This window comes from Mustelus asterias, chromosome 11 (genome assembly GCF_964213995.1).
Source record: "Mustelus asterias chromosome 11, sMusAst1.hap1.1, whole genome shotgun sequence".
NCBI classification, from domain to species: domain Eukaryota; kingdom Metazoa; phylum Chordata; class Chondrichthyes; order Carcharhiniformes; family Triakidae; genus Mustelus; species Mustelus asterias.
The window spans coordinates 63,788,053-63,813,424 of record NC_135811.1 but is presented as its reverse complement, the minus strand read 5'-3'; the positions used below and the strand labels follow the sequence as shown (position 1 = coordinate 63,813,424).

The 25,372-nt window shown below is 45.9% G+C and overlaps 1 protein-coding gene across 1 annotated transcript in view; it reads left to right on the top strand.

Moving 5' to 3' along the window:
• Positions 1-13,225: 13,225 nt before the first annotated feature.
• stox1 (storkhead box 1) overlaps positions 13,226-25,372 on the top strand; it is a 28,141-nt gene continuing 15,994 nt past the window's right edge. The window contains exons 1-3 of the mRNA XM_078222929.1: positions 13,226-13,229; positions 14,503-14,655; positions 16,050-18,423. Coding sequence (XP_078079055.1) covers positions 13,226-13,229; positions 14,503-14,655; positions 16,050-18,423 — 2,531 coding nt within the window. The remainder of the gene's footprint in view (positions 13,230-14,502; positions 14,656-16,049; positions 18,424-25,372) is intronic.

The following is a 25,372-nucleotide window of genomic DNA, read 5'->3' as shown; positions in this document are numbered from 1 at the left end:
TTGGATTACACAGCAGCTTCAACTTGCACTAATATTATGGCAGTATTGATGGGAGGGTGTGCAAAGGCTGAACCTGGCAACTGTGAGGTTGAGAAGTTTTTGGGCCATGAGGCATTTGAGCTTTTGCTCCTTTACTGCTGTTTCCTTCTGCCCCTCACAATTTCCTCAGAGAGGGACAATGGGTATTTAGAAGCCAATCCAAAAATGGCTCCAATCAGGAATGGATTTTCATAAGGATGCATAGCATGAGTTAAAGAACCACAATCCCTTATTTGGCATGAGACTCTTCCGAACATTTCTCAGCTGTCTTCCTCTCCATTTTAATAAAGCAGACATGAGTGAAGTACCCCTTCAATTGGCCCAAAAGTGCAGTCACCTCAACTTAACTGGTTCCTCCAAGTTTGAGGTACTCGAGTCGACAACAGTGGTAGGCAGATTGACAGATTCTGAAGATGAGCCAGTGGTGACGCTTTTCTTATGCTTCTGCTGACAGATAAGATTATTCTTGGGGAAATACTGAGTTCTGCTAGCGTCGACTTGGCTGCTGGAACACTTGAAACTACTACTGAGTCCACACACCTAGCAGTGGGACTGCAGCTTCCCACCTTATCTGCTCAATGTGCTTCCACATTTTGCAGCCCTGAAGATCGATGACATGAGATACTGGATCAGTCCTTGCAATAATCTTCCTGGGTACCCAAGCGCCTAAAGACTTGGACAAAAACTAAATCATCCATTTCCAATGACCTGTCTCCCTTGACTCAGTCATGGTTCTCCTTCTGTGAGGCTTGCTTAGGCTCCATCCTCCCTGTCTAACTTGGGAAAACAAGGTCAAGGTTTCTTAGGCACTGACCCATAGACAACTCAGCCGGTGTGACCCCTGTGGTAGCCGGAGAGGTCATATTGTGTGAGGGCAGAGAATTGGCTAACCAGAATGGCAGCGGTGTGTCGGACTGCTTCTACATTGAGGCTTTAAAAGTTTGCACTGCCCTTTCTGCCAACCCATTGGAAGTGGGGTTGTATGGGGCCGTTTGTATGTGTTGGATACCTTTGGTCCTCACAAAAAGTTGTCTCTTTAGTTGTGAAGATAGTGCCATTTTCAGAAATGATCACCTCTGGTATGCCATGTATTGCGAAAATTTGTTCTAGCTTGTTTACGATGGCTGATGAAGTCGTTGAACACCATGAGTTGAATGTTGAGCCATTTTGAGGAGGCGTCCACTATGATTAAAAACATCATTCCCATAAAAGGGCCAGCAAAATCAATGTGGAGTCTTGTCCATGTGTGGCGAAGCCATTCCCAGGGGTATAAGTTTGCTGCGGCGGAAAGATCTGCTACGTTTGACAATGCTCACATCATCACACTCTATTTCCTTGTCAATTCCTGGCCACCAAGTGTAGCTGCTGGCCAACATCTTCAACTCGGTCTTCCCAGGATGTGCACTGTGTAACTCCTGGAGGAGTGGCTGTCGTCCTGGGGGGTAGTACTATCGTTTGGCTCCCCCACAAAAGCACTCCAACTTCCTAGTTGATTCCATTCCTTCGCTACAAGTAGGGCCAGACTTGTTTGGATTTGTCAAAATGCCAGCTGATTAAACTATTCTTTTAACCTTTGATAAAACCAGGTCCCTCTCAGTCCATGTCTTGATGTGGGCTGACAAAATGGCCAGAGTGTCCAGAAATTGAAAACGAGGACAATTCCCTGTGGAATGGGAGGCGATGATACCATCTGTGGAAGCCAATTTAGAGACATTTGCGTCCCTGGTCCATGTTGAAAAGTATGACATCGGCAGCTAAAAGTAAGGCCCATCTTTGTATTCTGGCCGATGCGATCAGCCTATCTTTTGCAGAACAGCCCTAGTAATGGCTTGTGGTCCAAGATGATGGTGAAGTGGCAGCCATAAACATATTAGTGGAACATCTTAACAGCCTATACAACTGCCAGACACTCTTTATCAATCCGAGAGTATTTTCTTTTGGCATCCAACAAGGTCCTGGAAGCACAAGCGACATCTTCCATCTTACGGGAAAGCACCATAAAGTGATGCATCACATGTCACTTATTTGCTTGCCTGGGTTGAAATGGACGAGGAAGGTAGATGATTGTAGGGCCTATTTCACTTGGTCAAAGGCTTTCTTCTGACAATCTTCCCATTGTATACACTAAAACATCAGTGACAGTGTGGCCTAATTTCCCTCCGACTCCATTTTCAAGTTTTCTGATGACACCACCGTAGTGGGTCGGATCTCAAACAATGATGAGACAGAGTACAGGAAAGAGATAGAGAATGATGCGACAACAATAACCTCTCCCTCAATGTCAGTAAAACAAAGGAGATAGGCATCGACTTCAGGAAGCTTGGTGGAGAACATGTCCCTGTCTATATCAATGGGGATGAAGTGGAAATGGTCGAGAGCTTCAGGTTTCTTGGTGTCCAGATCACCAGCAAGCTGTCCTGGTCCTTCCACGCCGACACTATAGTTAAGAAAGCCCGCCTACGCCTCTACGTTCTCAGAAGGTTAAGGAAATTTGGCATGTCCATTATGACTCTCTCCAATTTTTATAGATGCACCATAGAAAGCATCCTTTTCAGATGTATCACAGCTTGTATGGCTCCTGCTCTGACCAAGACTGCAAGAAACTACAAAGGGTTGTGATCGTAGCCCAGTCCATCACGCAAACCAGCCTCCTATCCATTGATTCTGTCTACACTTCCCGCTGCCTTGGAAAAGCAGCCAGCATAATCAATAACCCCATGCACCCCAGACAAACTTTCTTCCACCTACTTCCGTTGGGAAAAAGACACAAAGTCTGAGATCATGTACCAACTGACTCAGAACAGCTTCTTCCCTGCTGTCTTCTTTTGAATGGGCCTCCCATATATTAAACTGATCTTTCTCTGCACCCTAGCTATGACTGTAACACTATTTTCTATACTCTCTCCTTTCCTTCCCTCTGAATAGTATGTTTTGTCTGTATAGCACACAAGAAACAATACTTTTCATTGTATACCAATACACATAACAATAATAAATCAAATCATTCCCAGCATTGATATTTCTTCAAAACGTTTGGCAAAAGAGAAAATGCTGGAAAATCTCAGCAGGTCTGGCAGCATCTGTAAGGAGAGAAAAGAGCTGACGTTTTGAGTTCAGATGGCATAGATCAGCTAGATAGTCAACATCTTTTCCCAAAGGTAGGGGAGTCTAAAACTAGAGGGCATACGTTTAAGGTGAGAGGGGAGAGATACAAAAGTGTCCAGAGGGGCAATTTTTCACAGAGGGTGGTGAGTGTCTGGAACAAACTGCCAGAGGTAGTAGTAGAGACAGGTACAATTTTGTTTTTTAAAAAGCATTTAGACACTTACATGGATAAGATGGGTAAAGAGGGGTGTGGGCCAAACACGGGCAATTGGGACTAGCTTAGGGGTTAAACAAAGGGGCAGCATAAACAGGTTGGGCCGAAGGGCTCTGTTTCCATGCTGTAAACCTCTATGACTCTGACCCTTTGTCAAAGCTAAACTGTATAGAAAGTGGGAGATATTTATACTGTACGGTGAGGGAAAGATGAGTCATCGCCACCAAAACAAGGGGAAAGGCTGCTAATGGCAGTCCAAAGGGAGAATAGAAGGTCGTGAATGGCCAAACAGCAGAGAAGCTGAAATCAGGGTAAGCTGTGACAGATGAAGATGTGGGGGGGAGGGGGAATGAGTGGGAGAGAGGTAAAATTGAGAAAAAGGGGGAGAAAAGATAAAAGGGGGATAAAAAAGGGGAAGAAAAAGACAAAGAAAAGGTAGAAAACAGTTCAATAAATAAAATGTAAACAAAGGGGTGGAGGTGGGGTAGAGCTAATCATCCGAAGTTGTTGAATTTGATGTTGAGACCGGAAGGCTGTAAAGTGCCGAGCCGGGAGATGAGATGCTGTTCCTCCAGTTTGCGTTGAGCTTCACTGGAACATTGCAGCAAGCCAAGGACAGACATGTGGGCACGGGAGCAGGATCGTGTGTTAAAATGGCAAGAAACTGGAAGGTCAGGGTCCTGATTGCGCACAGACCGAAGGTGCTCAGCAAAGCGATCACCCAGTCTACGCTTGGTCTCTCCGATATAGAGGAGACCACATTGGGAGCAGAGAATGCAATAGACCAAATTGAAAGAGGTGCAAGTGAAACACCGCTTAACCTGGAATGAGTGTTTTGGACCTTAAGGATGGAAGAGGTAAAGGGGCAGTTGTTGCCCCTTCTGCAATTGCATGGCATGGCAAAAGGTGGCTATAATAGTTGACCATCCCTAAAAGGGACTTCAGCTCGGTTACATTCCTTGGTGCAGATACGCCTTTTATCAGCTTTACCTTGTCTTCTAGTGGCTGCAAGCCTTCTGCATTGACTCCAAATTCTAAAAAATATCACCTCACTGACCTGGAAAGCACACTTTTCCCTTTTCAGGTGTAAATCAGCTTCCCTGAATCTCCTGCGGACTTCTTCCAATTTGGCCCTATGTTCTTCAGGTGACACACCTGTTATTAAGTCATCGTCCAGATACACAATAACTCTTGGGCTCCCTTGCAGGAGACTTCCATCTGAAAGCGTATGCCGATGAAATATCAAAGGGTAACCTCGTGTATTGGAATAAGCCCTTGTGTGTATTAATGGTGACAAATTTCCTTGAGTCTTCCAGCTCAAGCTGTTGGTACGCATGACCTAAGTCCAATTTTGTGTTATTGAGGCCTCCTGCCAGTTTAATGTAAAGATCTTGTATCCTGTTTACGGTCAGCTTATAATTGCTACAAATCCTCACTGTGCAGTTTGGTTTTAACTCTGAGACTATTGGTGCAAACCATATCAGTTTAATTATCCCAAGGTCTTCCAATTGCTTTAATTCAGCTCAGCTTTTTGATGCAGTACAGAAGGAACAGGCCAGGTGTGAAAAAATGTTAGTGTTAATTTTGGCCTTAACTCCTCATATGCACCCCAACTCTCTCTGAAAGACTTCTTGATTTCTGCACATGAGTTCCTGGAAAACACTGTCCATGATGCTGAATATTTCCAATCAATTCAACTTGATTTGCTTCAGTCAGTCTCGCCCCATAAGGCTAGGCCTCTGTCCTTTCACTACCATCAAGGGGAGCTGGGCAGACAAAGATACCGGATTGACGCCGTATCCACTATCTACAGAGCCTCCCTCATTGAGGTTGCTAACTGAGCTGTTGTACTACTAAGCCTCAGTGGCTGCAAACCACCCTCCAAATACCTGTATGTTTGTTCTCCTATTGGATTTTTACAGTAACTTCATTGCAGGGTTAATATAAGCCTACTTGTAACTAATAAATAAACTTTACTATGGCCAAAGCACCTGTATCGACTTCCATAGTTAATAGATACCCGTTAACCAGAATGACGATTTTCATGGGGGCTGTTTTATTTAACTTTACAATGGTGAGCTTATAAACTTCGGACTTTTCCAGATCTTCAAGTCTATTCACTGGAGTCCTCGTTTTTTTTCTTGGAAACGAGGTGCAGTCTGTTTGACTGCACTTGCTTGGGTGTGGCCTTTCCTATTGCACCTGAAACAAGTGAACTCTTTATATTTGCATCCACCTTGGGGATAGTCTCAGCCACAATGATAACACGTGTCAAACCCTTGTGGCTGACTATTTCACTTCCTTTTCTCAGGCTCCACTGTGCCCTCACTGCTGGTATTTCCAGTGGCAGCTGTTTAGAAAACATAGAAACATAGTGGTTGGTAAATTGATGGAAAAGGTCCTTAGGGATGGGATTTACGACCATTTAGAAAGATGCGGATTAATCCGGGATAGTCAGCACGGATTCGTGAAGGGCAAGTCGTGCCTCACAAATTTGATTGAATTTTTTGAGGAGGTAACTAAGTGTGTTGATGAAGGTAGGGCAGTTGATGTCATATACATGGATTTTAGTAAGGCGTTTGATAAGGTCCCCCATGGTCGGCTTATGATGAAAGTGAGGAGGTGTGGGATAGAGGGAAAGTTGGCCGATTGGATAGGTAACTGGCTGTCTCATAGAAGACAGAGGGTGGTGGTGGATGGAAAATTTTCGGATTGGAGGCAGGTTGCTAGCGGAGTGTCACAGGGATCAGTGCTTGGTCTTCTGCTCTTTGTGATTTTTATTAATGACTTAGAGGAGGGGGCTGAAGGGTGAATCAGTAAATTTGCTGATGACACCAAGATTGGTGGAGTAGTGGATGAGGTGGAGGGCTGTTGTAGGCTGCAAAGAGACATAGATAGGATGCAAAGCTGGGCTGGAAAATGGCAAATGGAGTTTAACCCTGATAAATGTGAGGTGATTCATTTTGGTAGGACTAATTTAAATGTGGATTACAGGGTCAAAGGTAGGGTTCTGAAGACTGTGGAGGAACAGAGAGATCTTGGGGTCCATATCCACAGATCTCTAAAGGTTGCCACATGTGGATAGAGCTGTGAAGAAGGCCTATAGTGTGTTAGCTTTTATTAACAGAGGGTTGGAGTTTAAGAGTTATGCTGCAACTGTACAGGACCTTGGTGAGACCACATTTGGAATATTGTATGTAGTTCTGGTCACCTCACTATAAGAAGGATGTGGAAGCGCTGGAAAGAGTGCAGAGGAGATTTACCAGGATGCTGCCTGGTTTGGAGGGTAGGTCTTATGAGGAAAGGTTGAGGGAGCTAGGGCTGTTCTCTCTGGAGCGGAGGAGGCTGAGGGGAGACTTAATAGAGGTTTATAAAATGATGAAGGGGATAGATAGATAGAGTGAACGTTCAAAGACTATTTCCTCGGGTGGATGGAGCTATGACAAGGGGGCATAACGATAGGGTTTGTGGTGGGAGATATAGGAAGGATATCAGAGGTAGGTTCTTTACGCAGAGAGTGGTTGGGGTGTGGAATGGACTGCCTGCAGTGATAGTGGAGTCAGACACTTTAGGAACATTTAAGCAGTTATTGGATAGGCACATGGAGCACACCAGGATGATAGGCAGTGGGATAGCTTGATCTTGGTTTCAGATAAAGCTCGGCACAACATAGTGGGCCGAAGGGCCTGTTCTGTGCTGTACTGTTCTATGTTCTATAGAAAGCTACAGCACAAAACAGGCCCTTCGGCCCCACAAGTTGTGCCGAACATATCACTACCTTTTAGGCCTACCTATAACCCTCCATCTTATTAAGTCCCATGTACTCATCCCATGTCTCTTAAAAGACCCAATTGAGTTTGCTCCACCACCACTGACGGCAGCCGATTCCACTTGCCCACCACCCTCTGTGTGAAAAACTTACCCCTAACATCTCCCCTGTACCTACCCCACAGTACCTTAAACCTGTGTCCTCTCGTAGCAGCCATTTCCACCCTGGGAAAAAGCCTCTGAGAGTCCACCCGATCTATGCCTCTCAACATCTTATATAACTCTATTAGGTCTCCTCTCATCCTACGTCTCTCCAAGGAGAAAAGACCGACCTTGCTTCATAAGGCATGCCACTCAATCCAGGCAACATCCTTGTAAATCTCCTCTGCACCCTTTCAATATTTTCCACATCCTTCCTGTAATGAGGCGACCAGAACTGAGCACAGTACTCCAAGTGGGGTCTGACGAGGGTCTTATATAGCTGCATCATTAACCCCGGACTCCTAAACTCAATCCCTCGATTGATAAAGGCCAGCACACCATACGCCTTCTTAACCACCTCCTCCACCTGCGGGGCCAATTTTAGAGTCCTATGGACCCGGGCCCCAAGGTCCTTCTGATCCTCCACAGTACTAAGAGTCTTTCCCTTTATATTGTACTCCTTCATCCCATTTGACCAGCCAAAATGGACCACTACGCATTTATCTGGGTTGAAGTCCATCTGCCACTTCTCTGCCCAGTCTTACATCCTATCTATGTCCCTCTGTAACTTCTGACATCCCTCCAGACTATCCACAACCCCACCAACCTTTGTGTCATCGGCAAACTTACCAACCCATCCCTCCACTTCCTCATCCAGGTCATTTATGAAAATGACAAACAGCAAGGGTACCAGAACAGATCCCTGGGGCACACCACTGGTGACTGACCTCCATTTAGAAAAAGACCCAGCTCTACACAGTCTCTGCCTCCTTTGGGCAAGCCAGTTCTGGATCCACAGGGCAGCAGCCCCATGGATCCCGTGCCCTCTCACTTTTTCTAGAAGCCTTGCGTAGGGGACCTTATCGGACGCCTTGCTAAAATCCATATAAACCACATCTACCACTTTCCCTTCGTCAATGTGTTTAGTCACATTTTCGAAGAACTCCACCAGGCTCGTAAGGCACGATCGGCCTTTGACAAAGCCATGCTGAGTATTCTTGAGCATACTAAACATCTCTAAATGCTCATAAATCTTGTCCCTCAGGATCTTCTCCATCAGCTTACCAACCACTGAGGTTAGACTCACCGGTCGGTAATTACCTGGGCTATCCCTATTCCCCTTCTTGAAAATAGGAACCACATCCGCAATCCTCCGGCACCTCTCCCGTCTCCATCGACGACACAAAGATCATCGCCAGAGGCTCTGCAATCTCTTCCCTCGCCTCCCACAGTAACCTGGGGTACATCCCATCCGGATCCGGCGACTTATCTATCTTGATGCCATTTAAAGATTCCAGCACAACCTCTTTGTTAAAGTCCACATACTCAATCTTTTCAGTCCACCGCAAGCCCACAGTACATCCACCCAGGTCCTTCTCCTCTGTGAAAACCGAGGCAAAATACTCATTGAGCACCTCTGCCATTTCTACTGGTTCCGTACTGATTTTCCCGCCTTCACCTTTTATTGGCCCTATTCCTTCACGTCTCATCCTTTTACTCTCCACATATTTATGGAACGCCTTAGGGTTTTCCTTAATTATACTTGCCAAGGCCTTCTCGTGACCCCTTCTGGCTCTCCTAATTTCCTTCTTTAGTCCCTTCCTACAAGCCGTATACTCATCTAGATCCCTATCTTCGCCAAGCTCTCTGAACCTTTTGTACGCTTTCCTTTTCTTCTCGACTAGGTCCCACACAGCTTTCGTGCACCACAGTTCCTTTAACCTACCAACTCCTCCCTGTCTGTTCGGAACATTGTCCTGTAGAACCCTAGACAGACATTCCTTGAAAAACTGCCACCTCTCTTCAGTACATTTCCCCGAGAATACTTCCTTCCAATTTACTGCTCTAATTTGCTGCCTTATGTCTTCATATTTCCCCTAACTCCATATAAACGCTTTCCTAGCTTGCCTGATCCTCTCTTTCTCCAATGCAAGCATAAAGGAGATAGAGTTATGATCGCTATCCCCAAGATGCTCTCCCACCGAGAGATCTGACACCTGTCCAGGCTCATTGGTCAGTATCAGATCAAGTACAGCCTCTCCTCTTGTAGGCTTGTCCACATGCTGTGTCAGGAAACCCTCCTGAACACACCTAACAAACTCCTCCCCATCCAATCTCCTTACCCTAGGGATATTCCAATCTATGTTTGGGAAATTAAAGTCTCCCATCATCATAGTTTCCTGCCATATTTGATTGATTTCACTTTGCATGCTTTACAGTTCAAACACACTTTGTCCAGTGCTTTCAGTCGCTTGAGTCCATTCAATCGACTTGTCTAGGGATATTTTGGTTTCTGCCAGCAATTTCTTCTGAATATTCAAATTATTGATACCACAGACCAAAAGCTCACGGAACATATCACTTAGAAACATAGAGAATAGGAGCAGGAGTGGGCCATTCAGCCCTCGAGCCTACTCCGCCTTTCATTATGATCATGGCTGATCATCAAATTCAATACCCTGATCCCGCCGAGAGACGGGCCACACTCACCATGTTCAGCCTTTTAGCAACAAAAGCAGAAACTGTCTCCCCAGGGTCCCTAATGGCTGGATGGAACTTATACCGCTGCATAATAATGGAGGGAATTAGGGGATATGGGGAGTAGGCGGGTAAGTGGAACTGATTCGCTTCAATCAGTCATGATCTTGTTGAATGGCGGGGCAGGCTCGAAGGGCCAGATGGCCTACTCCTGCTCCTATTTCTTATGTTCTTAAGAGTGTCGGGGATTGTCCTGGTCCTTCACTAATGCCACTCACTGGTCAAAGTGATTACTATGTGGAGCCTCCGGAGATATTACCTTTCTTCTGAGTTTATACGTTTGTGGGCCGCAAACTGAGTAAACTCATCTCTGCTTTTTCACAGAAGTTATTTCTTTGGCAGCAAAAAGGTATTGAAGCCTTTCGATGTACTGGCCCCAATTTTCAACTGCCAGATCAAACAGATCAATTTTCCCTAATAATGGCATAGCTATTTGACCATGGTTGGTACAGATGACTTTTTACCTTTGCGGGTTTTTGAGAGCTCCCCCATCCAAATTTTGGCTTTTTGTAGGCCAATGTATTCTCGTCACCAATACTGTAGCGCGAAGTAATATGATGAGGAAGCTTTAAATCACAATGGTGGTTTATTAAACAACAGCAATAATTATATCTATATATATAATATCGATGGGTTCCATCTACTTGGGCCCACATCCTAACATTCGATAGGTCAAGGTTCACGTGTTCCATTCCGATAGGTCCTGGGAGGGCCACGTGACCCACAAACAATCACCCGTTAAAGAGGCCTCGCTATCATAATTACCTTAGACAGAGTCAGTCTTTACAGAACCTGCAGCCAACCTACAAACCTCACATCGCACCCCTCAGCAAGACCAGACTCTGCATACCAGGCTTATGAGTTATTAATTTTTGATTTAAACAACTGCACTTAAATAGCACCATCAGTATATTTCAATCAGTAAAATAATGGAAGGTGTTGATATCAGTGTTTACAGTAGAAACACAGCAGTGTTCAGTTTGTGTCTGCCAAGGGCCACTCAGCCTTGATCAAAACATGAACAATTGAACTGAACTCAAGAGGCAAGGCGAGAGTGTCAGCCTCAGGCATCAAGGGAGCTAGCAGTAGAGTGAATGTGCTACTGAGGAGCCTCAATGTCATAGAAACCCTACAGTGCAGAAAGAGGCCATTTGGCCCATCGAGTCTGCACTGACCACAATCCCACCCAGGCCCTAACCCCATATCCCATTACCCGCTAATCCCTCTAACCTACGCATCTCAGGCCACTAAGGGGCAATTTTAGCACGGCCAATCAACCTAACCCACACATCTTTGGACTGTGGGAGGAAACCGGAGCACCCGGAGGAAACCCACGCAGACACGAGGAGCATGTGCAAACTCCACACAGACAATGACCCAAGCCGGGAATCGAACCCAGATCCCTGGAGCTGTGAAGCAGCAGTGCTAACCACTGTGCTACCGTGCCGCCCTCAGTAATGTGCTCCTCAATAGCACATTCACTCTACTGCTAGCTCCCTTGATGCCTGAGGCTGACACTCTCGCCTCGCCTCTTGAGTTCAGTTCAATTGTTCATGTTTTGATCAAGGCTGAGTGGCCCTTGGCAGACACAAACTGAACATTGCTGTGTTTCTACTGTAAACACTGATATCAACACCTTCCATTATTTTACTGATTGAAATATACTGATGGTGCTATTTAAGTGCAGTTGTTTAAATCAAAAATAAATAACTCATAAGCCTGACTTTTGGCTTTATCTCACCAGAAGTTGCCTCACATTCCAAGTCTGTGGTTCCGTTCTTTCAGTTAACCCTTCCTCTGCCCATCATTGCTGCAATGTTCTCCCTCAGATACTCTCACCATCAGTCACGTGGAGCACATTCCTAGATAACTTAACTGGACAGACTATGATGGTAAAGTTTGACTTGATTCCCTGGCGGAGTGATTGGAACAGTCGGATGAGATCAAGAGGAATACCCAGAGCTCCCTGCTCCAATCACACTCTGTTGGCAATGCTATGTCAGGCAAGGTTAAGTTGGCAGACAGTGAATAGTGGAATGCTGCAAGGTTCAGTGCTGGGACAGCAGCTATTTACAATCTATATTAATGACTTTGATGAAGGAACAGAGAGTAAAGTTTGCTGACGATACAAAGATGGGTGGAAAACGAAGCTGAGGGGAGGGCACAGAGAGGTTGCAAAGTGATATAGATAGGTTAAGAACCTGGGCAACAAGGTGGCAGATGGAGCACAATGTGGGGACGTCTGACGTTATTCACTTTGATTGTATGACTAGAAAAGCAGAATATTTTTGAAAAGATGTGAAACATGTAACTTGTTGGTTAGAGATACTTGGGTGTATTTATACAAGGAATCATAGAATCCCTACAGTTCAAAAGGAAGCATTTTGACCCATCCAGCCTGCGCTGATAACAATCCCACCCAGGCTCTATCACTGTAACCACCAAATATTTGCCTAGCTAATCTCCCTGACCCTAGGGTCAGTTTAGCATGGCCAATCCACCTAACCCTCACACTTTAGACTGTGGGAGGAAACTGGAGTACCCGGAAGAAACCCACGCAGACACAGGGAGATCATGCAAACTCCACACAGACAGTGACCCAAGGCCGGAATTGAACCCAGATTGTGAGACAGCAGTGCTAACCACTGTGCCACCATGCTGCAGAATGTAGAAAGTTCTCATGCAGGTCCAGCAAACAATTTGTAAGGCCTTTATTACAAGGGAATTTGAATACAAGAATAAGAAGTCTTGTTACAATTGCGTGGCATTTTGGTGAGGCCACATCTGGAATACTGGGTGCCGTTTTGGCCTCCATATTTAATAATGGATTTACTTGCATTGGGGACGGTGCAGCAAAGATTCACTTCATTGGGTCCCTGAGGTTTGTTAAAGGAAAGTTTTGCCTCAAAACTTGATTGAGTTCTTTGAGGAAGTGACAAGAAGGGTTGATGGGGTAGTGCAGTGGATGTTGTGTACATGGACTTTAGCAAGGTATTTGACAAGGTCCCATATGGCAGATTGGTCAAAAAAGTGAAAGCCCACAGGATACAGGGTAGTGTGGCAACCCGGATTAAAAGTTGGCTTCGTAACAAGAGACAAAGGATAATGGCTGATGAATGCCCTTGCGAATGGAAAGTTGTTTCAAGTGGTTGTTCCACAGGGATTGGTGTTGGGACCCATGCTGTTTGCGATACATATTAATGATTGGATGTGAACGTGGGGGGCACCATTGGGAAATTTGCACATGACACAAAGATTGGCCGAGTAGTGGATAGTGTAGAAAACAGCTATAATCTACAAAGTGATATTGATGGGTTAGTGGAGTGGGCGGTAAAGCGGCAGATGAATTTTAAAATAGAGATGGGTGAGGTGATGCAGTTAGGGAGGTCAAACAGTTGTAGGGAATACACATTAAATGGGAACATACTAAGAGGGGTAGATGAAGTGAGAGATCTTGGCGTACAAGTACACAGGTCCCTAAAGGCAGCAGTTCAAGTCGACAAGGTTGTAAAGAAGGCCAATGGAATGCTTTCCTTCATTGGCAGACGTATAGAATTAAAAAGTAAGGATATATATGTTGGAATTGTATAAAACACTGGTGAGGCCACAACTGGAGTATCGTGTGTAGTTCTGGTCACCACATTACAGGAAGGAGCTAATTGCTCTGGAGAGATGGCAGAAGAGGTTTACAAGGATGTTGCCGGGCTGGAAAAGTGTAGCTAAGAAAAGAGATTGGATAGGTTGGGGTTTTCTTTGGAACAAAGAAAGCTGAGGGATGACTTGATAGAGGTGTACAAAATTATGAAGTGGGAGAGATAGAGTGGACAGGATAAAATTGTTTCCTTTGATGGAGAATTCTGGAACCAGGGGACATAGGTTCACTGGCGGTAGGTGTGGAGAAGACATGAGGAAGAACTTTTTTATGCAGAAGGTGGAGGGTGTCTGGAATTCGCTGCCTGAGTTGGTGGTCGACGCAGAGATCCTAAACTCTTTTAAGTACCCGGATCTGCACCTTAAACTGCAGGGCTATGGGCCGGGTGCTGGAAGGTGGGATTAGAAAGGGCACCTGGGTGTTCTGGCTGACATGGACAAGATGGGCCAAATGGCCTCCACCTGTGCTGTAACTTTTCTATGGTTGTCCTGTGATGAGAGATTGAGTAAATTCAGCTTACATTCTGTGGAGTTAGAAGAATGAGAGCTGATTTCCTTGAAGCCAAGAGGATTCTGAAGGGGTTTGATAGGGCAGATGTTGAGAAATTTCCACTGGTCGGGAATCTAAAACATGGGAACACAGTCTCAGGATAAGGAGTCGATCACTTAGGATTGAGATGAGGAGAAATGAATTGACTCAAGGAGTTGTAAATCATGAAATTCTTTAGACCAGAGGATTGTGGATTCTCCATCATTGCTGCATTATTTAATGCTGGGACAGGTTTTTAATCTCTGCAGGAATCAAGGGATATGGGAAGCTCAAACAGTTCCAATGAACAGACATATTTAACTCAAAATGTGAACTCTGTTTCCCTCTCCACAAATGCTTCCAGACCTGCTGAGTATTTGCAGCATGTTGTTTCCATTACAATTTCTAGCATCCGCAGCATTTTGTTTTTATTCTTGCATTATGTTTTGTGTTGTAGGTGATGTGTCCCCAATACCTATGATGCCCATTGCTCAATCCCAGTTTGTTCCCCTGGCAGAAGTGCTTTGCTGTGTTATCTCTGAGATGAATAGGAGTCATAAAATTGTGACCCAGAAAGCCCTGATGGAATATTTGGTCAAGTGCTATCCAGGTAATGTGATTCTCATGCATATCTTGAATCACGTCAGGAGCTGGTTCCCTAGGCAGGTGTCCATATACCTCAGACTCCATGTCCTTAAAAGCCATATACTGAGATGGATATTTCCTCTCCTTCCCAACAGCTGCCCCATTTTCCTATTATTTTGCATGAAAATAAGAAACAAGTTCCCCTCCTTTAAATCCCCCTGCCCCGTCCCTTGCAGTTAATTTCTCCCTTGACAGTTCTTTACCCGTACCTGTCTATCACCAGCGACCCCACCACCCATAAGATATAGGAGGATAATTAGGCCTTTGAGTCTGCTCCGCCATTCAATCATGGCTGATAAGTTTCTCAACTCCATTCTCCTGCTTTTTCCCCACAACCTTTGATCCCTTTACAATTAAGAATCTATCTGTCTCTGTCTTAAATGCACTCAATGACCCGGCCTCCACAGCCTTTTGTGACAATGAATTCCATAGATTCACCACCCTCTGGCTGAAGAAATTCCTCCTCATCTCGGGTCTAAAGGATCGTCCCTTTACTCTGAGACTGTGCCCTTAGATTCTAGTCTCGCCTAATGGAACATCTTCCCCACATCCACTCCATCCCAGCCTTTCAGTATCCTGTAAATTTCAATGAGATTCCCCCCTCATCCTAAACTTCGAGTACAGACCCAGAGTCCTCAAACACTCCTCATATGTCAAGCTTTTCATTCCCAGGATCATTTTCATGAACCTCCTCTGGACCCCCTCCAAGGTAAGAAGTCTCACAACACCAGGTTAAAGTCCAACAGGTTTATTTGGTAGCAAATACCATAAGCTTTCGGAGCACTGCTCCTTCGTCAGATGGAGTGGAAATGAGCAGTGCTCCGAAAGCTTACCGTGTTCACCCCAGTCCAACTCCGGCATCTCCACATCATGACCCCCTCCAAAGCCAGCGCACCCCACACCCCCCAACACCTCTGCTCCCACCATCCTGCCTTCCCCTCTCTCCATCTTGTGCCTCAGTAGTCCCCCAACCTCTCTCTCTCTCTCTCTCTCGTCCCCCACCCTTGCCTCTCCCTTGCACCCCACCCCCTGACCCTCACCCTGCCTCGCACCCCCCATCCCTGCTTCTCCCTGCCCTCACCCTGTCCCCAAACCCAGCTCCCCAACCCTTCCCTCGCCTCATTCCTCTCTCACCCATCCAACTCTCCTCAACCCTGCCCCTTCCATGTTCCCATAGCCCATATCCCTCCCACATGCCTTGTGCCTCACTTGCCTTTCCCACCCCATTCCACCCTCCCTTCAACCTCCATCCCTCCTTCACCCCCATTACATTCCTCCCCCACTTTTCCCTCAACCTGCCCACCTCTTCCTGGTCTGCCCCTTTTGCCATCTTCCTAATTCTTGGTTTTAATATTGTAGGTATGGCTGCACCATCTCATGAAATTCTGCATCATGCCCTGGGCTCGTTAATTCAGGACAGGAAGATTTATCATACTGGAGAAGGCTATTTCATTGTCACTCCACACACTTATTTCATTGCTGGTAACAAGGGGAAACAGAGTCATCCACGGGTGCTGTCTGACGAGCACGGTACCGCGCTTGCTGCTGTGACATACCTAGTGAGTGTGGAGAACGATGATGAGCCAGTAAAGGAGAAGATCCTTTCTGATGGAGCCCCTCACTGCAAGTCCTGTCGCTGCTTCAGCCAGCAAGAGGTGGATAAACAGCAGCCAGAGCAGCAGCTCTCCATGGAGGGGATCACAGGCCAGGGGAACTGCAAGGAGGACAAGCCAGCAGTTCAGCACAGGGCCACCTCTACATCGGCTAGGCACCAGGGGAGTGAGCTAGGCAGGGTCAAAGAGAAACAAAATCCCATCCAAAAGTTTGGCCTCAGCCTATTCCGGCGCAACACAAAGAAGTCAGGCACCAAGAGAATGTATGGGACCTTCTCAGCCCAATTTCCCCCAGAGGAATGGCCTGTCCGTGATGAGGGCAGCCAGGGCAACATTCCCCGCGAGGTGGAGCACCAACTCATCAAACGCATCAATCCCGCACTGACTATGGAAAACCTGCTCAGGCATACTCTACTGATGAAGAAACTAGGCAGAGAGAACACTGAGCCCGATCACAACACCAGCACAGTGGCACAGCTGATCAGCAAGCAGCGGCATCATTCTAAAGGCAGCCAGCAAAAGGCACTGGCTGGACCACAGCAGCATCGGAGAGCACGATTCAGCAAGGAGAAGAGGCTGAAGTGTGGGAAGTCACTGCAAATGAGCGAGAGTCTGCTGAAGACTGAGAGTGAGCTAAAAGCGAAGGAAATGGCCAATCCCAGAAGGAGTGAAGGAGAGCAAAGGCTGCCTGAAGAGCCAAAGATTCAGCCCTGCAGGAGTAACAACCCAAGCCCACACTTCTTCAAAAAGAGAATCAACAATCCTTTCTCCAAACACCATCATACTCGAAATGCCATCAGCCAGAGGACTGAGGGCTGTCGAAGGCTGGGGAGGAAGTCACAGTCCCTCGACTCCTCCACCAGGGCAAGTGGTGCTGTCTTAGTGAGGGAGAGCGCGAAGGACAAGTTCCAACTCAATATTGCTTGCAATATTAGGACAAGTGAGGCAGATTCCAAGGAGCAGCCACAAAACTGTGCTGTTAAGACAAAAAAGCAAAATCGGGCTTACAAGCACCATCGTATCCCCAGTGGCTGTCCAGCCCATGATCACCCGAGCAAAAGCCAAACACCTATCTCATCCACAGGTGATCATATTTCAAACCATATCCATTTTCCTGGTCGGGCTGCAGAGAAATCTCAGCAACAGCAGGAGAAAGGGGATTGTGACAATGTGACAAAGCAGGGGGTGAGCCACGACTATGGCGATTGTTCTGTGCCTCAATCTTGGCAAGATCAGGCTCCCAAACAGGCACAAATTCCTGCTATCCCTACAACACTGAACTCTGGGAGTGTGGAGAGGTTCCTAAACCATTCTCATCCATTCAGGGCACAGCTAATGCCCCAGGTGCAAGCCTGCCTGTCAGAGGGTGAAACAGCCAGCCAGCCAGAAACTGAGAGAGGGCAGAGTGCGAGCTATACTGATGAAGACCAAACCCTGTACCAGAGAGAGCTTGATGAGGACGATGCTTGCAGCTCACTTTACCTCAATGATGATGTTGAGGTCACACTCTGCTGCCAGTCACCCACAGCCCTGCCAGGCCTCGGCAGTTGCAATGACCTTGGTAATGAAGGTGTGCCAGCTATGCTGTCCAATGACAGCTGGCTTTTAACCAAAATTCTGCTGCAGGAACAGCAAACTGAAACCTGTGTGTTTGGTGAACAGCATGTGGCCAGCTGGTTAGAAGTGAGTAATCGCAGTTTGGAGCAATCCAAGGCCTGCTGTGGGAAGGAGTGCTACGTACAGCTTCACAGATATCATCCAATGTCACAGCTGACATATGAACATCTGGAGGAAGAGGAGCACCTAAGTGGGTGTGGAGAGGCACCAGAGCTTCTGGGGAGCAATATATTTGATTACTGTGCTGCACTAGGTGCTGAGGCTGGAGCAGAGACTCTCCAAAATCACAGGAATAAAGGCACCAGAAACCCAGCCAGCCAGGAACTCTGGGCTGAGCATCAAGGAATGAAAACTCAACTGATGAGAAATTTGGAGCGCAGCCTGCAATTACTTCACCACTCTCACAACACTGCATTATCACAGACAAGTCAAGAGGAGAACATTCATCTGGAGACACTGGAGAACCTCAGCATTACTGGAGATAGCGGCATTGATTCACCACGGTAAGTGTTCAGAGAGTCAGAAACTGAGGGATCCAACTGGGGTCAGGAGGGATGACAATGGGGCGAGCATTGGAAAGGTATCGCTGGGGTCAGTGACATCACTGATGGAGAACAATATCAAAAAATGATTCTCTGGTCATGATCATATTGCTATTTGTGTGCTAATTGGTTGTCATGTTTTTGCCATTTACCAGACCAGAAACTCCAAGGTATATTGTGAATTTAGCCTCGACCCCAATTTATGCATTTGATTTTTGCATTAGGGTGAGCATAAGGTGTGTCACTCCAGGTATGATTCAATTGACCCACTAGGAAGCTTTTATCAAAACAAACTTTATTAAGAACACAGTTAGAATGTAACAAAAAAGATTAACATAACATTTACCAATTAAAATGCTTAAACATGACAAAGTATAAATCTTAGCAGCTAACTATCTCTGTTGTTCTAATTTAAAGCAATATCCCCATAGACATATACCCTTCTTCAAAATTAGTCAGCACAAGAGTATGCTCATGTGGTGCTAGATTTCCAGCCTTTTAACACTTCTGGACAGAGATCCTGACAGCTGTTTCCAGAGAAGGATATGTGCTCAAAACAACAGAACTTGAGAGGCCTGATAATCTACATCCCAGGATACTAAAGGAAGTGGCTCGAGAAATAGTGGATCCATTGGTGGTCATCTTCCAGGATTTTGTAGACTCTAGAACAGTCCCTGCAGATTGGAGGGTAGCTACTGTCACTCCAATATTCAAAAAGGGAGGTAGAAAGAAAACAGGGAATTATAGACCAGTAAGCCTAACATCGATAGTGGGGAAGATTCTCAAATCCATTATCAAGGACTTTATAGAGGAGCATTTAGAAAGCAGTGGGAGGATCAGACAGAGTCAGCATGGATTTAGGAAGGAGAAATCATGCTTGACAAATCTGTTGGAATTCTTTGAAAATGTAACTAGTAGAGTTGACGAGGGGGAACCAGTCGATGTGATGTATTTGGACTTTCAGCAAGCGTTTGACAAAGTCCCGCACAAGAGATTATCGTGCAAGTTTAAACGCATGACACTGGGGGAAATGTATTGAGATGGATAAAAAACTGGTTGGCAGAGAGGAAACAAAGAGTAGGAATTAATGGGTGCTCTTCAAATTGGCAGGCAGTAACTAGTGGAGTGCCACAGGGATCGATGGTGGGATCCCAACTATTCACAATATATATTAATGATTTGGATGCGGGAACAAAATGTAACATCTCAAAGTTTGTAGATGATACAAAGTTGGGTGGGAGGGTGAACTGTGACGCGGATGCAGAGATCCTTCAGAATAATCTGGACAGGCTTGGTGAGTGGGCAAGTCAATGTCAGATGCAGTATAATTTGGGTAAGTGTGAGGTTATTCACTTTGGAAGCAAAAACAAGAAGGCAGATTACTACCTGAATGGTTGTAAATTGAGAGAGGGGAGTATGCAGTGAGACCTGGGTATCCTTGTGCACCAGTTACTGAAGTTAAGCATGCAGGTGCAGCAGGCGCTAAAGAAGGCAAATGGCATGTTGGCCTTCATTGCAAGAGGCTTCGAGTACAGGAGCAGGGATGTGTTGTTGCAATTATACGGGGACTTGGTGAGGCCACACCTAGAATATTGTGTGCAGTTTTGGTCTCCTTTTCCGAGGAAGGATGTTGCTCTCGAGGAAGTGCAGCGAAGATTTACCAGCCTGATTCTGGAGACGACGGGACTGATGTATGAGGAGAGATTGACTAGCTTAGGATTGTTTTCACTGGAGTTCAGACGAATGAGGGGGGATCTCATAGAGACTTATAAAATTCTAACAGGACTAGACAGGGGTAGATGCAGGGAGGATATTCCCAATGGTGGGGGAGTCCAGAATCAGGAGTCACAGTCTGAGGATTCATGGCGACGATTTAGGACGGAAGTGAGAAGACGTTTCTTCACCCAAAGAGTGGTGAGCCTGTGGAATTTATTGCCACAGGAAGTAGTTGATGCCAAAACATTGGATGTATTCAAGAGGCGGCGAGATATAGCACTTGGGGGGAATGAGATCAAAGGTTGTGGGGAAAAAGCAGGATTAAACTGAGTTGGATGATCAGCCATGATCATAATAAATGGCAGAGCAGGCTCAAAGGGCCAAATGGCCTCCTCCTGCTCCTATTTTCTTTGTTTCTATGTAAGCCGAGACTTTGGCAGCTCCCAGTCTCCAGACTTAAGAGGGGGGAAAAGAGACACACTGCTCACTCTCTCATTACAAAAGCAGCATTTAAAGAGCAACTAAGCTTGAATTTTCTGTGTAAGCCTAGCTCCACCCAGTTATATGACCATACCTGTCAATCAACCTAAACAAGGCTGAACTAAATGTGTTTTGACAAAAATCCAGCAGTTACATGGTTACCATTACTGAAACTAGCTTTTTATTCCTGGAATTCACTGCCGGAAAAAATGATGGATGCAGATTAGATTGTAACTTTCAAAAGAGAATTGGACAAATATTTGCGATGTAAAAACTTTCAGGGCCAGGATGAGGGAAGAACATGGGAGTAGAAGTAATTGTATTGGACAACTTAGACAGAGTTAATTTGATGGGGCAAATTTGAGCCGACTGGACAGAGCCGACTGGATGGAGATAATTGGACGGAGATAATTCAGAGAGTCATAGTCATAAAGGCATATGGCACAGAAAAAGGCCCTTTGGCCCATCACGTCTGCGCCCATCAAAGACAAACCACTCAACTATTCTAATCTCATTTTCCAGCACTTGGCTTATAGCCTTGTGTGCCTCAGCATTGCAAATGCACATCTAAATACTACTTAAATGTTATAAGGGCCTCTGCTCCACCACCCTTTCAGGCAGTGAATTCCAGACTCCCAACACCCTTTGTGTGATAATGCTTTCCTCAAATCCTCTCTATACCTCCTGCCCCTTAGCTTAAATCTATCCACCTGCTTATTGATACCTCCACCAAGGGTTTCTTTCTGTCTATTCTATCTATGCCCCTCATAATTTTATACATCTCCACCGTGCCCCCCAAAGCCTCCTCTGCTCCAAAGAAAACAACCCCAGTCTATCTACTCTCTCTTCATAACTAAAACTCTGGGCCCAGGCAATATCTTGGTAAATCTCCTCTGACCCTTTCCAGTGCTATCACATCCCTCCTATAATGTGGATTCCAGAACTGCACACAGTACTCTAGCTGTGACCGAACCAACATTTTATATAGTTCCACCATAACCTCTCTGCTCTTAAACTCTGTGTCTCAGCTACTGAAGGCAAGTATACCATATGCCTTCTTAACCACTTTATCCATCTGTCCTTCTACCTTAAGAGAGCAGTGTACGTGCACACCAAGATCATTCTGATCCTTGGTGCTTCCTAGAGTCCTGTCGCTCATTATATATTGCCTTGCCTAGTTTTCTCTGTCCAAGTGTATAAAGAACAAAGAACAATACAGCACAGGAACAGGCCCTTCGGCCCTCCAAGCCCACGCCGCTCCCTGGTCCAAACTAGACCATTCTTTTGTATCCCTCCATTCCCACTCCGTTCATGTGGCTATCTAGATAAGTCATAAACGTTCCCAGTGTCCGCCTCCACCACCTTGCCCGGCAGCGCATTCCAGGCCCCCACCACCCTCTGCGTAAAATACGCCCTTCTGATATCCATGTTAAACCTCCCCCCCCTCACCTTGAACCTATGACCCCTCGTGAATGTCACCACCGACCTGGGAAAAAGCTTCCCAGCGTTCACCCTATCTATGCCTTTCATAATTTTATACACCTCTATTAGGTCACCCCTCATCCTCCGTCTTTCCAGTGAGAACAACCCCAGTTTACCCAATCTCTCCTCATAACTAAGCCCTTCCATGCCAGGCAACATCCTGGTAAACCCCCTCTGTACTTTCTCTAAAGCCTCCACGTCCTTCCAGTAGTGTGGCGACCAGAACTGAGTGCAGTATTCCAAATGTGGCCGAACCAACGTTCTATACAACTGCAACATCAGACCCCAACTTTTATACTCTATGCCCCGTCCTATAAAGGCAAGCATGCCATATGCCTTATTCACTACCTTCTCCACCTGTGACGTCACCTTCAAGGACCTGTGGACTTGCACACCCAGGTCCCTCTGCGTATCTACACCCTTTATGGCTCTGCCATTTATCGTATAGCTCCCCCGTACGTTAGTTCTACCAAAATGCATCACTTTGCATTTATCTGGATTGAACTCCATCTGCATTTCTTTGCCTAAATTTCCAGCCTATCTATATCCTTCTGTAGCCTCTGACAATGTTCCTCACTATCTGCAAGTCCAGTCATTTTCGTGTCGTCCGCAAACTTACTGATCACCCCAGTTACACCTTCTTCCAGATCGTTTATATAAATCACAAACAGCAGAGGTCCCAATACAGAGCCCTGCGGAACACCACTAGTCACAGGCCTCCAGCCGGAAAAAGACCCTTCCACTACCACCCTCTGTCTTCTGTGACCAAGATGTGGAGATGCCGGCGTTGGACTGGGGTAAACACAGTAAGAAGTTTAACAACACCAGGTTAAAGTCCAACAGGTTTATTTGGTAGCAAAAGCCACACAAGCTTTCGAGGCTCTGAGCCCCTTCTTCAGGTGAGTGGGAATTCTGTTCACAAACAGAACTTATAAGACACAGACTCAATTTACATGAATAATGGTTGGAATGCGAATACTTACAACTAATCCAGTCTTTAAGAAACAAAACAATGGGAGTGGAGAGAGCATCGAGACAGGCTAAAAAGATGTGTATTGTCTCCAGACAAGACAGCCAGTGAAACTCTGCAGGTCCACGCAACTGTGGGAGTTACAAATAGTGTGACATAAATTCTGATTCTAGGATCGCATGATAAAGACTCAGGAGGAAAAAAGCAGAAATATTTATGTGAAATAGTGTGACATAAACCCAATATCCCGGTTGAGGCCGTCCTTGTGTGTGCGGAACCTGGCTATCAGTTTCTGCTCCGCGACTCTGCGCTGTCGTGTGTCGCGAAGGCCGCCTTGGAGAACGCTTACCCGAATATCAGAGGCCGAATGCCCGTGACCGCTGAAGTGTTGGGGAGCACTTCAGCGGTCACGGGCATTCGGCCTCTGATATTCGGGTAAGCGTTCTCCAAGGCGGCCTTCGCGACACACGACAGCGCAGAGTCGCGGAGCAGAAACTGATAGCCAGGTTCCGCACACACAAGGACGGCCTCAACCGGGATATTGGGTTTATGTCACACTATTTCACATAAATATTTCTGCTTTTTTCCTCCTGAGTCTTTATCATGCGATCCTAGAATCAGAATTTATGTCACACTATTTGTAACTCCCACAGTTGCGTGGACCTGCAGAGTTTCACTGGCTGTCTTGTCTGGAGACAATACACATCTTTTTAGCCTGTCTTGATGCTCTCTCCACTCCCATTGTTTTGTTTCTTAAAGACTGGATTAGTTGTAAGTATTCGCATTCCAACCATTATTCATGTAAATTGAGTCTGTGTCTTATAAGTTCTGTTTGTGAACAGAATTCCCACTCACCTGAAGAAGGGGCTCAGAGCCTCGAAAGCTTGTGTGGCTTTTGCTACCAAATAAACCTGTTGGACTTTAACCTGGTGTTGTTAAACTTCTTATTCTGTGACCAAGCCAGTTCTCCACCCATCTAGCCACCTCCCCCTTTATCCCATGAGATCCAACCTGAAGTGTATCACTTCACACTTATCCGATTGAATTCCATTTGCCCCTGATCAGCCCATCTGACTAGTCTGTCTATATGCGCCTGTAATCTAAGACTGTCCTCCTCACTATTTACCACCCCACCAATTTTCGTATCATCCGCGAACTTACTGATCAACCCTCCTACATTCAAGTCTAAATCATTTATATAAACCACAAAGTTTAATACTTTATTTATTAGGCTTACATTAACACTGCAATGAAGTTACTATGAAAATGCCCTAGTCGCCACACTCCGGCGCCTGTTCGGGTACACTGAGGGAGAATTTAGCATGCACCCTAACCAGCACATCTTTCCGACTGTGGGAGGAAACCGGAGCACCCGGAGGAAACTCACGCAGACATGGGAAGAACGTGCAGACTCCGCACAGACAGTGACCCAAGCCTGAATCGAACCTGGATCCCTGACGCTGTGAGGTTGTAGTGCTAACCATTGTGCCACCTGTTAGATTCAAGAATTTGCCGACGCCCCGTGGCCTGGTAAGTTTATTAGGAGTTCCTTCTTGTCCTTATAAGATGTTCACAGACTGCTCTATTGTTCTCTCTATTATTGTACATATCCTCCTTTCTCATGTGCAAACAAGGTAAAGGGTTTTCCGTTATCAGGGATTCCTAATGCTGGAGCTTCCTTCAGCCACTGAAAAGCCTGTTTTTGTCCCTCATTCAGTTCTATTTATTCCTTTGACTCCTTTTTCCCCTTAAGAAGGTCCGTTGTGCCAATTGTGTATGCGAATCTACCCAGTATCGATTGTAGTTGCATCTATAAATTGGATAACCTAATTAGTCTGTGGCATCTCTTGAAGGTGGTTTCGCAATGCCAGATGATAAACTGTGGGGCTTTTGTGGAATCCCTGAGGGAGTCTAGTCCGTGTGTATTGTTGTTGGTCTATTGTAAAGGCAAACCAAGGTTGAATCTCAGGTGCTAAGGGAACAGACCAAAAACCATTTGCCATGTTGATTACTGAAAACCACTTGTGCTCCGGTGATAAGGCATTAAAGATGGTAGAAGGATCAGCTACCACTTGTTGATTAGCATTCCTATAATCTATTGTCAACCTCCAAGTTCCATTCTCTTTCTTTACTGGCCAAACAGGACTGTTGGATACACTGAGTCTTAATCAATATTCCCCTTTCCACCAACTGGTTCACAATGGGCTGGATCCCATCTATAGATGACTGCCTAACGGGTTACTGCCAAGTGCAGGGCGAAGG